At 60.4% G+C, this 12,858-nt stretch overlaps 5 protein-coding genes across 5 annotated transcripts; 1 reads left to right on the plus strand and 4 right to left on the minus strand.

Annotated features, from left to right (window-relative positions):
• Positions 1–485: 485 nt before the first annotated feature.
• Positions 486–2,661, minus strand: B0I36DRAFT_370458 (uncharacterized protein; the record flags this gene model as incomplete). Its single annotated transcript, XM_046159912.1, has 2 exons — positions 486–1,947; positions 2,651–2,661. The coding sequence occupies 2 exons, from the start codon at positions 2,659–2,661 to the stop codon at positions 486–488; spliced, it is 1,473 nt and encodes a 490-aa protein (XP_046003925.1).
• Positions 2,662–3,130: 469 nt separating this feature from the next.
• On the minus strand, positions 3,131–3,663 carry B0I36DRAFT_60874 (uncharacterized protein). Its single transcript, XM_046163091.1, has one exon. The coding sequence runs from the start codon at positions 3,563–3,565 to the stop codon at positions 3,227–3,229; it is 339 nt and encodes a 112-aa protein (XP_046003926.1). The 5' UTR covers positions 3,566–3,663; the 3' UTR covers positions 3,131–3,226.
• Positions 3,664–3,680: 17 nt separating this feature from the next.
• B0I36DRAFT_257934 (cuticle-degrading protease from Paecilomyces Lilacinus) lies at positions 3,681–4,553 on the plus strand (the record flags this gene model as incomplete). The annotated part of the gene is made up of 1 exon (XM_046151047.1): positions 3,681–4,553. A coding segment is annotated over one exon (873 nt), but the record flags the coding sequence as incomplete, so codon positions are not given.
• Positions 4,554–4,963: 410 nt separating this feature from the next.
• On the minus strand, positions 4,964–8,188 carry B0I36DRAFT_342736 (peptidase S8/S53 domain-containing protein). The gene has a single exon (XM_046156105.1). It carries the CDS (start codon positions 8,093–8,095, stop codon positions 5,117–5,119), a length of 2,979 nt encoding a protein of 992 aa, XP_046003928.1. The 5' UTR covers positions 8,096–8,188; the 3' UTR covers positions 4,964–5,116.
• Positions 8,189–10,491: 2,303 nt separating this feature from the next.
• B0I36DRAFT_378638 (uncharacterized protein) lies at positions 10,492–12,162 on the minus strand (the record flags this gene model as incomplete). Its single annotated transcript, XM_046160712.1, has 4 exons — positions 10,492–10,908; positions 10,991–11,534; positions 11,592–11,901; positions 11,964–12,162. The coding sequence occupies 4 exons, from the start codon at positions 12,160–12,162 to the stop codon at positions 10,492–10,494; spliced, it is 1,470 nt and encodes a 489-aa protein (XP_046003929.1).
• Positions 12,163–12,858: the final 696 nt, after the last annotated feature.

The following is a 12,858-nucleotide window of genomic DNA, read 5'->3' on the forward strand; positions in this document are numbered from 1 at the left end:
GGTCAGGGAGCGCTGCGTAGGGCAATTCAGGGGCTTAGAGCAGTGGTCTACGTGATTCAGCGGTTTGGCGATGTAGAGATTCAGACGGTTCGACCACCATTGTTGATATCATCAATTGAAGGCTTAGCCAGTTCTTTTGGTAGGAGCTTCTGTGTAGCTGGAAAAGGCGATAGTGATATGAATGAATCCAGCTTACCCGATGTGAGTCGGCTAAGCTGAGAGAGTGTATCCAGTGTGCCTCAGTGTGCTCAATGATCTTGGCAACTGAGCTCACTGAGCGCCTGCTCTATTGGCCTCGTATCTTGTTCCTCGTAATGGCTGCCCCGCGTCCCGTGCGTGGATCCAGTTCTGCTGGCTTATCCGGGACACTTGATCAGGCTGCGTCCCCTCTCGCCTGCCCAGTGGAACTCACTCCCTGTCTCTCGTCTCTCACATTTATTATCTTCGTCTCCAACCTAATTTTCCCCCTTTAATTAATTACCCAACTACTCGCTCTCTCCCCAATATGGGCTCACGACAGTCGCGCCAGTCAGCTCGAAGGAAAACTCCATCCCCACATCTACGTGGTGGCCCCTCACCTGGTAGCCGTCGTACATAATCAGCTTCCGGGGTGTGTTTGCCACGACCAGAGCAACCTCCTCATCGGTGATCTTGGCCGTCACGGACCCGGCCCCGTCGACGAGCTCGACGTAGCGGACCGTTCCGTCGTAGATATTGCGGACAGCCATGGCGGCCGTGTAGGAACCGCTCGAGTAGGTGGTGTTGATCTTGACGCGGACCGTGACCTCCTTCGACCCAACTGTTCCGCGCGTGACGAGATGGATGAGGTTGGCGCCCATGTACCGCGCCGAGCGGCCGTCTTTGGGCTTATAAGTGTTGACGACGGTTCCGTTGACGCCGGTGGCCGACCCGGTCCGCTCGATGTTGTCGAACGTCATCCACCAGCGCTGGCTGAGCCAGGCCTGGCTCGCCTGTGCGTGGCCGATGTCGACGTGCGCCATGCGGGTCCAGTAGCGGCCGAAGACTTCGCCGACGGTGATGTTGTTGCTGTCCGGGGCACTGTCGAGGACGCGCTGCAGTGTGTGCAGAGGGGTCTCGTTGGCGTTTTCCGGATACTGCACCATCAGTTGCCTCATGGCGTCGGTGCCCAAGCCGGGAATGTGATCCGGGTTGTTGGTAAGGTATGTGAAGAAAGGCCAGGCCTGGTAGTAGTTCTGTGTGCCGTCGGGGGTAGCGTCGACGATGACCCGGTACGACTCGCCCACGACCCTTCCCAGCTCTATGTTTGTGAACCAATCCCGCCCGCTCTGGTTGTGCCTCGCCCTGGCGGCCTCGCACAGCGGCGACATGACGTACATGTCCGCGACCCAGTTGGCGACCGTCTCCCACCAGGACCTGGCGTTCTGTTCCTGCTCCCATGCCCGCTGGTGGAAGTGCAGCGCGTGACCGTACTCGTGGCTCAGGAGGAATGCATCGTTCAGGTAGGTGTCCTCGACCTGGATCCAGGAGGCGCCGTGCTCTCTCGCCACGTTCATCACGCCTGCGACCCGGCCGTCGCCGATCTTTGGCACCGCGTCGATGTTAGTCTTATAGTAATTGCTGAACCGCTCCTGGCCCGGGTAACCCCGGTTCAGGTAGTACGACAAGCCCGTGGAGCGCCAGCCATGGTCGCCGATGAGGCAGTCAAAGGTACCCTCTAGCGTCCTGAGGGCCTCGTCAACGGCGGAGATCGGGCTCCTGCTGGCGTTGTAGAAGAGCCGGAAGTGGGCCGAATCTCTGTAGGTACTGCCGCCAGGCCCCGCGTCGGGCTGCGGGGGGAAGATCTCCGGGGGCGGGCCCGGCGGGATGGGGGGTGCTAGGGTACCATTCCCTGGTGGGTTGAGATCGTATGGCGGTTCCGGTTCCGTACCATTGACCGGCAGGGTGTCATTGGCGGCTAGAACAGACCTGGCAAATAATGCACAGTTTGTTAGCGGGGATGTGGTTTCCGCCCGAATGCTTGGCCGGCCGCGCGAGGGATGTATCGCATGCCCGGAGGCGCCGGTGACGGCTTGGAGTAGAAGTGCGAGAAGAACTTGGGTTGACAGAGCCATCGTGGGCGACTTCCAGCTACGCTAGCACGTGCTCACGGCTCGTTGAAGAGGGTTGGGAGATGGAAAAAGGCAGTCTGGTAGGTAGGATGAAGCCTTTGGAGCCCAGCTTTTAACATAACGTCGAGAGGTAGGTGAGTCATTAAGATTTCTATGTTACGTGTATTCAAGGATCCATTTCTTCTCCAGCCCCGTTCGTATTGTTCCCCTGGTTTTGGTACGCTTAATTTAAGTAAACAGGCCCATTTTCATGCAAAATCGGGCCTCGACGAATGACAGACGAATACAGTGCATTAACCGAATGTCATCCCATTGCCGATCGCTCGGCCTTGCCTAAATGCGACAAATACCACAGCCCCTTTCTGCAGCCCCACGCGAAGATTGGCAGCGTCATGCGACCCATCGGTCTCTCACAACCCTGGCTTCCAAGCAACAGGCGGTCGCAATGACGGAGCTCGTGATTATGTAATGATCATCCACGCAATGATCCAACTCCGGGGATTGGCACCGGGGAGCGTGTGACACATCACCCGCACCATCAATTCAAATAAACCTCTCACATTGCCCTCATGGCGACTCGCTTTGACCTCCCCCTTTCCCACATAAGCCCGCGGACATACGCGCCACCCACCAAGGTCCAGGTCAGCCGCCCTTCGGGATCCCCGCCGGCACGCCTGAGAATGTACGGTATGCAGGTCAAGTACGAAAATCCCGACGCTTCCGCCCTGGGCTAGAAACAATGTCCTGCCGCTATGGGGTGCTGTCGCGTTCAAGATCTGGTCCCTGAGCTCTCGAGCTGTCCACCAGTCGGCTTCTTCGTGTATACGGCCCGAGCGGCCGTCACGAGAAGTCAGAGCTTTATCTCGACCTGTCTTCACAATTGTGTCCTCCTCGCCCTGGATTTGTCTCCTCCAAGGAGTATTGCAGGACTCGATCAACCACATCAGACACGGCAGAGAAGTGCTCCCGGGCCTCACTTCGACGGCCCTGGACCGTTGGCTCAAATCCCAAGCCAATCTCCTATTTGGCAGCCGAAACGTGCTTGTGCCTAGCTAGTTCTGACATGCCAACCGTTATTGTCAATAAGAAGGGAAGGATCGCCGCGCCCATCTTTGCCAGTGGGTTGGTTTTAGGCATCACGTTCTCATCCGGCAACATATCCATCGCCTATACTTTGACAGCAGCGTTGTTGTCCCCGTCCCTCGGATATTGAGACAAATCACACAAACTCCACACAACACAACCACATCATCCAAGATGAAGGTCACTCCCCTCCTCCTCCTCTCGCCCCTGGCCGCCCACGGCCTCACTATCCTCGAGCCCAAGGGCGAGGTGATCCCCAACTCGTACATTGCCGTCCTGAAGCCCCTCTTCGGCACCGCGAGCGTCGACAGCGTGGGCGCAAGCATCGAGCAGTCCATCGCCGGCGCCGCCACCACGGCCGGCACAGCGCAGGCGACCACGGAAGACCCCATCTCGCTCGGCAGCTTCGTCGCGATCCCCCTCAACGCAACAAAGGAGGCCGTCAAGGCCCTATCCGGCCTCGCGCAGATCGCCTACATCGAGCCCAACTAGAAGGTCAAGACCCAGGCCGTCATCTCCCAAAAGGCCCCCGAGAACTGGGGCCTCGCGCGGCTCTCGAGCCGCACCCCGCTCGCCACGTCGTACAACTACGACGAGCGCGCGGGCAACACGTCCTTCGCGTACATTATCGACACGGGCATCAACGTCAAGCACAGGGACTTTGAGAAGCGCGCGAAATTCGGAAACTCGTCCATCGCGGGGCAGACGGGCGACGGCCAGCGCCACGGCACCCACGTGGCGGGCATCGTGGGCTCCAAGACGTACGGCGTGGCCAAGAAGGCGACGTTCATCGCGGTGAAAGTGCTCGACGACACGGGCAGCGGCACCATGACGACCGTCATCGAGGGCCTGCAGTGGGCGCTGCAGGACGCGCAGAAGAACAAGCGCGTGAAGAAGTCGATCGCCAACATGTCCCTGGCAGGCAGCCGGTCGCAGGCCATGGACGACGCGATCCAGGCCGCGACTGTCGCGGGCCTGCTTATCGTCGTCGCCGCGGGTAACAACAACACCGAAACTGCGGGATTCAGCCCCGCGGCCGCGCCGGGCGCGTGCACCGTCGCCGCGACGGATATCAGCGACCGCCGCGCCGGGTTCTCCAACTGGGGCGCCGTGGTGGACATTTTCGCCCCCGGCGTGGACATCGCGAGCACGTCCAAGGACGGCGGGTCGGTCCGGATGAGCGGGACGAGCATGGCCAGCCCGCACATTGCCGGGCTCGCGGCGTACTTGCTGAGCATCGGCAAGTACAGGGCGCCCGTCGATATGTGCAACTACATGAAGGGGCTGGCGACAAAGGACGTCGTGACGGACCCCATGGGGAGTGTCAACCTGCTCGCGTACAACGGGGCCGTGCTGGCCAAGAAGAAGGGCACCGCCTGAGAGTGTTGTACATGTAGTCGTTGTTTCGTGCGAGAAGGCCCTCCCTGGCTGGTTCAAAGACAATTCTTGTATATATCCTAGGGAGGTAGTCACAATCACCCAGATTTCGTCAACACACAGGAATACCAAGTTCTGAGCACACTAGTGATTGTTCGCGGCCTGCATCGCCACCAAGCCCGATACGAACAAGTACGCGACGAACATTGCGTGTCTTCTCTTCTCTTTGTCAATCTCCGCGGTTCGCGATATATCAGTGCTGTTCCAGGCCACCCGGCAGGTTCGTGGACTCCCAAGACTAGACTCATTTGCTGTCTTCTCTGATTAACGAGCCAATGGGCCGATCGAGCGCCCAACAGTGGCTGTTGAACTGGGTCGACAGAACATTTGAAGGGACAAGAGGCACAAGGATGCATGTTGCAATGTACATCTTCATTCTTATTTACAATCTGCATGTCAGACAGACATCATGTGGCTGGACGATGTCACACCACATCCCTGATGGCTGTCCCGTGTCCCTGATTCCGGGGGTCCAAACTCGCGCAGCCGGGATACTTCTCAACCATCTACAACCTCGGCCGCAGCGCCCTCTTGGCAGCACTAATCACACCCGTCGAGTTACCAGCAGCGGGGACCAGAGGCAGAACCGTCAGCACCGGCGCGCTCCACACGTCCCAGTCCGCAGCGACGCTGGGCTCTCCAAACGGCCGCAGCGCTGCGACGCGCATCCGGTACCGCCCGGGTTGGATCTTGCCCGTCTGGTTCGCGCTGTCAGGGAACCCGTCGTCGTTACCGTTGCTCTCGCCGCCCGCGGACCCGCTGGTCGTCGCGAGCCGCCCGAGCCACATGTACTGCTTAAAAATGTCGCGCGGGAGGTTATACCTGGGAAATGCGAAGACGTCGGACTCGTTGTCCCGGGCCGGGTCAAAGTACGACGCCTTGCCAGAGAAGGTCCACGCCGCGACCGAGCCGACGTACCCGTTGCGCCCGGGGACGGGGGGGTACTCCCACTGCTTGGCGTCCACATCGGCGGCTGTCTCGGTTGAGCCTTCGGCACCGGCCTCGTAGATGTCCCAGCGCACCTCGGCGGTGCCGTAGCTCGTCGATACGACGAGCACGGGGAAGTCCTGGACGTCGCGCGCGAGGTCAAAGGTGTAGTTGCTCTTCTGCTCGACGGGCACGCCGCTGCCCGAGGTGAGGATCTTGGGCGTGCCCTGGGGCCGGGCAAAGACGCCCGGGACGACGGCCTTGATGTCGGCGGCCGCGCCGGCGTAGGGGATCGCGAGGGTGTGCTGGCCGGTCTTGTCGTTGCTGGCCTTTATGATGACGCGGCCGCCGTAGAGCGGGATGCTGGCGGCGTCGACGCCCGTCGGGACGGAGAAGGTGAAGTTGGCAAAGCCAGTCTGGCCGGGGGCGAGGGTCAGGGAAGGCGGCATGGCGACCTCCGGGACGATGCGAAGCGGCTTAAAGTCAAAGTACCCCTTGAACGACTCCCTACCGAAGCCGGGCTGGCCCTCGATACCTGGCGTCCATGAGTTGAAGCCCGCGGCGGGCTCGAGACTGAACTCGTACGTGACTGGCTCTGGTCCGGTGTTGGTCAGCTGCGCGACCTGCTCAGCGTTGAAGTGCGCCGTGTCGTTGAGGGCAAACTTGCGCGACTCGAAGGCGAGCTCGGTCGTGGCGGCGAAGATGCGACCCGCGTGAAGGCCGCCCGCGCCTATCTGCACGGGAGGAGCGAGGAAGTCGGCGCTGACGGACCCGTTGAGCCCGTCGACCCAGGGGGCAGAACGGGCTGTCGACATGATGCGCGCTGACAGCTGCTTGGCCCAGTCCGGGTTGCCGCTCTTGCGCCCGCCGTACTTACCGACCCAGAGCGCGGCGACGCCTGCGACGTAAGGGGTGGCCATGCTGGTGCCGCTGAGCACCCGGTAGCCGCCGCCCGTGTAGCTGCTGAGCACCTTAACTCCGGGGGCGGCGACGTCGGGCTTCATCTGCATGTCGTAGTTGGGACCCCACTGGGTGAAGGCGGCCGGTCTGCCGGCGCCGTTGGCGTCGCGGAGCCCGACGAACCGCGTCGTCTCCTTGTCGAAGCTCGCCGTCACGCTGCTCTGGTTGCCGGCCATGAGGACCTTGACAATGGCCTCGCCCGCGGCGGCGTCGATGACGGCGACCTTGGTCGGCGCGCGGTTGGTGGGTGGCACGTACGGGGTCGCATTGTCCTGGTAGAAGAGGATGTACGGCGCGTTGAGCGAGGCGAGGTTGGCCTGCTTGGTGTAGAACGGGCAGCCGCCGTTGCGGACGAGGAGGATCGACTCAGGGGTCAGTCCCGCCGGGGCGGTCGCGACAGGCTGGCACGCGTCGGCGGCCACGGCCGGGTCGAGAGTCAGGGGCACGATGGGCCAGCCGGCAATGGTGTCCGGAAAGAAGTCGGGGCCCTGGCGGCCGCTGGCGGGCAGGTATGCGGCCTCGCTGTTCTGTGCGGCCGTGGTGTTGCTGCCCGACTTGAAGGAGATGGTAAAGGGGTACGCAGGTACCATGTCCGGGGCCGTGGCGGCGACAGTCAGGACGTTCTCACCAGCAGCGCCATTGGACATGAGGAACGCCCCGTCCTCGCCGTCGTTGCCGCCGGCGACGGTGACAAGAACACCGCGGTCGACCATCCTCGACGCCAGCTTGGCCCACGCGCTGTGGGTGAAGCCGCCCTTCTCGCCGACCGACGCCGTGATGATGTCGGCGCCCGAGTCAAAGGCCCTCAGGAAGCCCTCGATGACCATCTCCTCGTTGCTCTGCCCGTACGCGCCGATGATCTTGTACGCGAGGATCTTTGCCTCGGGAGCGACGCCGACAAACTGCGCGCTGCGGCCGGCGACGATGCCGGCGACGTGCGTGCCGTGGCCAAACTGGTCGTTGGGCTCGTCGTCGGGCTTGGCCGGCGAGTTGGGCCAGTCGCCGTCGCCGACGAGGTCGTAGCCGCCAATGACCTTGTCAGACGGCGACCCGAAGCCGCCTCCGAGCGCCTCGTGCGTCCACTCGACGCCGCTGTCCACAATCGCCACCATCGCGCCGGCGCCCAGGATGCCCTGCTCGTGCAGCTCCGCGACGCCCGTGAGGCCGTGGAACGTGTAGTTGGCCGCCGCCGAGTCGTCGGCGAAGCTGGGCCCTTGCTCGGGCAGGCGCAGCGTCATGATGCTCGGCGTGTACACGGCGGCGACGGGGGCCGAGCCGGTCTGCTCGCCACCGTCGAGCACGCGCGATAGAGAGTCGGCATCGCAGGCGTCGCACTCGACCGTCAGCGCTGGGAAGAGGTCGTGGTCAAAGGTCTTGGCCACGCGCATGCCCGGGGCCGCGGCGACGCGGGCCTTGACACGCTTGCCGCAGCCGAGGGTCTTGAGCTCGACAATGAAGCGCTTTGGGGCATCGGTGGCAGTGCCGGTATTGTTGTTATTAATGTTGTTGTTGGTCGCAGGGGTCGCTGCGTTGACTGCGGTGCTGGCGAGGAGCGTTGCGGTCGCCAGCCCGGCGAGGTTGTTGTTCAGGAACCGCATCTTGATGCAGTGGTCCTCACTATCCGAAAACGAATGTGTGAAACGAGTGTAAAGCTCGTCGCAATGTCGAGCGATGCTAAAGAATGTCTGGATGGTGATGAATCGACTTCCACGCTGACTGAGGTCGGGCAGCCCAGGACATGATATACCCCCCGGCCCCTCGTATTCCGCCCGTCAGTCGAAATGAGCACCACAATGCGACATAGTGATCAATGGCGCACCCCTGTTTCTGCATTGAGCCTGTGTTGGAGTCTCGCGCCTGGGTTTTCTCCACATGTGCCGAACAGCCGCTCAACTGCCGGCGTCATGGGTGGAGCGCGGGTAAGTCACAGGGAAAAGCATACGAGATCTTGGCGGCAACCCTGGCCCCTGGGGACGGACTACGGAGGCACATGACTCGCTGCTTGCCATGTGGAAGTTCTGAAGCACGACCAAGGACACTGACATCTCCTCTCGGGACTGCAAGGCACGATCTGTCGAGTTACATCGATCGACTTCAGCCCTCACAGTTTCAAGCCCTGCTCCGAGGATGCTATTTAAAGCTGGCTCGCAAGGCCCAACCCATATGACCAGACCCTGGGTCAAGCGAAATCGGCAGCACGTGAATTCCTTTTGTGGCTCAATTGATCCAAGCTTTCTGGAGTGCATCTTGCCGTATCCGGAATGGACGGAGCAAATTCGTAACCTAAAAGAGAGCGCGTTTATTTTCTATGCCTGCCGAAAGTTGTTTCTTCCCCTGACCCTCCATTTGAGTACGAGTATCTTCTTTTTCTGTTCATTTCTTTTTTTTTCCCGCCTATGGAAGCTTGCAGCGGATCTCTTTCAATCGCACACGCCTGTTCTCGAGCTGGAGCACTAAACAGGGACATACTATTGCCCCTCGCACTCTTCCTTTTGGGGGGGGCGGACAATACATGACCAGTATTCCGGCCCACCTCAACGGAACGTGCCGCCTCCGGAGCGTGGGCTTGCCAAGACCCGTCGCGGCACGCACGGGGCGCCGGGGGACGTGCTCTTCTACACGAGAATCCCCAACTGCGCGAAGCGGTGGGCACAATAAACAGGACAGCTCCAGTGGAGAAATGGCCGCGAGGTGTCCGGTTTCCTTTGCTCGCCGCCTCGCTGCGCGCACGTGAAGCCTGACGTTAGAAAAGGCTCTTGACGTCGCAGCTTCCCCTGCAGGCTAGCATCCGTATCCGAGCCCACCCTGCTCCTCCAGGAGGCGGCAACATGAGCTGCGATAGGTGACTCCATACACGGGGCAGGCATTCCCCGTTCCTGTTCTCTGTAGAACGGAATATTCTGTGAGTGCCTCTGCCTTTCTCTAAATGAGGCAGGGACACACTCAGGGTAAAACCTGGGCCAGATATGCTTCCTACATGTTTGCCTCCGTGTAACAAAACGTGCATACGTTAGCTCAAACCGCCGCGACGTTAAGAGACCAAAACTCTAGGACGACCATCGGAGCTGTGGAGGAGAACGGGGGTGGTTGTAGTATGCGCCGCGATGGCCGTCGTGTTATTCTAGCCCAGCGAGTAACAGAGCCCTTGCACAGAGCTCCCAGTCTGGCAGCAGCACAACTCCATTTCGCAAATCTGGAAACGCCACTGCCAGGTCCGTGTGCGGGAGCCGCCGGGCAGCACGGAAGGCGATTCTCTCGAGCATTGTGCGGTTCGCGCCATTCGACACACCATTCACGCCATGGCATTATCCGAAATGTCGACGCTCTGCATGATCGGCACGGCTAAGCTGATGCCTACTCAGTCTTTCGGTACATGAGCCCGGGTCCACCTGAACCGAACCGAGCACACTCCCGTGTGGCCTCCCCTGCCGTCCCCGGCCATGGGCGCCAGTGGCGTCCGGCAGCCTCGTCTTCTCGACACACATTGCCGCGCCACCGGCCAAGTTCCTCGAGATCGTGCTCGAATCCGGCGCGGATAGGCACCTCCCCGCGGCCAGGAAGAGGTCCTGTACGGCAGCGCCCGGTCGTCGGAGAAGTCCGCGTCCGACGCCACCGAGAGTTATGAACGCGGTCCCTCCGCTTCCTCGTCCAATCCAGTGCCCCGGGAAGGCGCCAAGAAACAGAGAGCCCGTGCCTCTCCTGTCCGAAAATCGAACTCTACTTCAAAGGTCCACCTCCACGCGGGCAATGACAAGGCTGCGCGACACGCACTTTTAGAGTCTGCCGACGGCAAGGGAAACCGATTACTACAACCTTGGGACGTTCTGTGGTGCCGTTAACGTATGCCATCAGGCCATCTTCCGGGGACAAGCTGATCAACGCGCTAGAGCTACGCAGCAAAGGGCCAAAGGGCGAGGCTAAAAGCAGTACTCACGAGAACAATGGAGGAGTGAAAGAGGTGAAGAGGTGGGAATTAAGAAGGAGAAGATGCATATCAGGCTATGTCCATCAGGAACCCCAAGTCTTCAGGCCAGAAAGACCCGCTCCCAAAAGCCTCGCCCAGCGACCCAGAGTCCTGGTTCCACCAGACCTGCGCAGGTGGCGGTTGTGCTTGTGCTCCGGCCCAGGGGGGATCTCCGGGCCCGGCAATCCTCTGAGGCAGCTCCCTCGGTGTGACCATCTCCGAGTACTCGCCCCGCGGCTCCGAAGCAGCCCGGGAACTCTCGACAACGTCCTCGTCCGCGACGTAGGTCTGGATGCTGCTCGTCAGCTCCGTCGAGAAGGCGGGATCCCGCGTGTCGAATGGAGACTGCCCGTCTCCGGCTCGCACCGGCACGCTCGCGGGCGCCGTTGCTTGCAGTGTGTGGGATAGCACCTGTGTCTGGGCGAACTGCCGCTCCATGTCCTCATGCTGTGTTTTAGCGCGGCATTAGCAAAAAGAAAGATGAAAAAAAAGTGGAAAAGCAGCTTGAAACTAGGGAAGGGCGGCTTACCAGTGGTCGTAAAGTTGTCCAGTACCTCATGAGCCCGCCGGTGAACTGGAGATGGACTCTCGCACGTCCAAGACGCTGCTCGTCAAGCAGTCGAAGCGCCAGACAACGTCGTAACTGCACGGCGGCGCAGACGTAGGCTCCGTATCCAATCATCGGCCACAGTTTCGAGATGGGAGATTGTCGTGCCAGATATTGCTCCGTCATGGTTGTCAGTTTCAGAGAGTGCTCCCATGCGCGCTCCGCTGCGAGCTGCAGCATTGGCTGGCTGAGGATGCGCGTTTGCCCCAGGCAACTAAAGACTGGGACGACCGACGAGTGGAGGTAGAGATTGCACAGCTCGTATAGATAACCAAGGGAAAACATCCGGCTGGGCTCTTCCGCTGATGGACTGGTCGTCCCGCGACTGGCTGATCCCCAGTCCCACCCGGGTAACTGGAGATTCAGGTCTTCTAGCTTCTTGTCGAGGATGCAATATTGCAGGGTCCAGTCGGCCGGGGTTCCACGGCTCCCATAGATCGACCGCCCAAAATTCTGCACTTCCCACCTGTTTTTTCTGTTGTTAGGACGGGCGCAGACGAATCTTGCAAACGAGACAACTAACCAGAGTCCTTGAACAACAATCAACACGGAGCTGAACCCGACAGCAGATTCCCGGTCCGGGTAGATAATGCCTCCCTTTTCGTCCAGATAGAGCGCGCGCGAGTTGGCGGCCACGTCGTCGGCACCAACAGGCAGCGGACGTCCAGCCACATCTGCCCAGCAGTCACCCGGGAACCGCGAGTTCTCTTGGCTGGTGCATCTGGTGAGCCAACAAGCCCAAAAGCACCCCAATCCAAGCTCCTTGTGGGCGGACCATGCAGTTTTGCTGGCATCGTCTAGATGGAGCAGCCGAGACGCCCTGTAGGCAATTGCTGTATGCAACGTCAACATAGTCCGGCCATGGTCAATTCAAACAAGAGATCCTCATACATACCCGTATGCACATTCGTCCGCTTCGTCTCACCCTTCGCGAACCAGAACATGGCTAGCACTTGGCAGGCCTGCACTACTTCTAGGCAAGGCCTGTCGGCCCTCCCCAGTGCTTGCCCGCCGGCCTTTTCTGCCCACTGCTGACTGATCGCCTTCCAGTCGGCAATTGACAAATCCAGAATGTCAATCTTGCCGTGGGACATGCCGCCAGGAGTGGAGGGGAGGAAACTGAGTGAGGCAGATCATCAGTCAACGCACCAACTGTCCGAGGAGTAAAAAGAGGACGGCAACAAAGGGAGTCATCAAGTTTCATCAAGGCCAGCGAAACGTACATTGAAGCAAACGCCAACACGGCGAGCACCACGTAAGGGCATGAGGCTCCGCTCTGGTAGTTTGCGATGAACTGTCTCTTTGGAAACAGCAGGTCGGCTTGGTAGTGCCGTTCAAAGTAGATTTCGAACAAATAAAGCGCTACCTCGGCCGAGACATGGACCGGAGAGGCGTCGCAAAGAGGCACTTCCCTTGCTGAATCTGGCCGCTCGCTGGACTCGGGCCCATGGGCTGAAGCTGCCAGAGGCAGTGTTTGCTCGGGATTGGGACATGGCGTACTGGACGAGCACGAGTTTTCCAGAATGGGTGAGGGCTGTTGGACTACAGCAGACGATGACCTCTCTAGAGCTCGTTCCAAGGCGAGGCGCTTCCGGTCTGGGGGTTGGGGATAGGAGCACTGCCTGCCGGCGCGGTGGCATCGCTGGCACACGGGTCGCTCGCGACTACATCTGAGCTAATCATCATGTTAGGAGTATTCAGCAGTGGATCCGCGGTGCAGCATTCAAGCTTCGACGTCGATAAATAGCATAGACGGACCTTTTGCTTGCGGCAGCGCACGCATGCGACGG

The sequence above is a fragment of the Microdochium trichocladiopsis genome (assembly GCF_020744255.1).
Source record: "Microdochium trichocladiopsis strain MPI-CAGE-CH-0230 chromosome Unknown B0I36scaffold_19, whole genome shotgun sequence".
Classification (NCBI taxonomy): Eukaryota; Fungi; Ascomycota; class Sordariomycetes; order Xylariales; family Microdochiaceae; genus Microdochium; species Microdochium trichocladiopsis.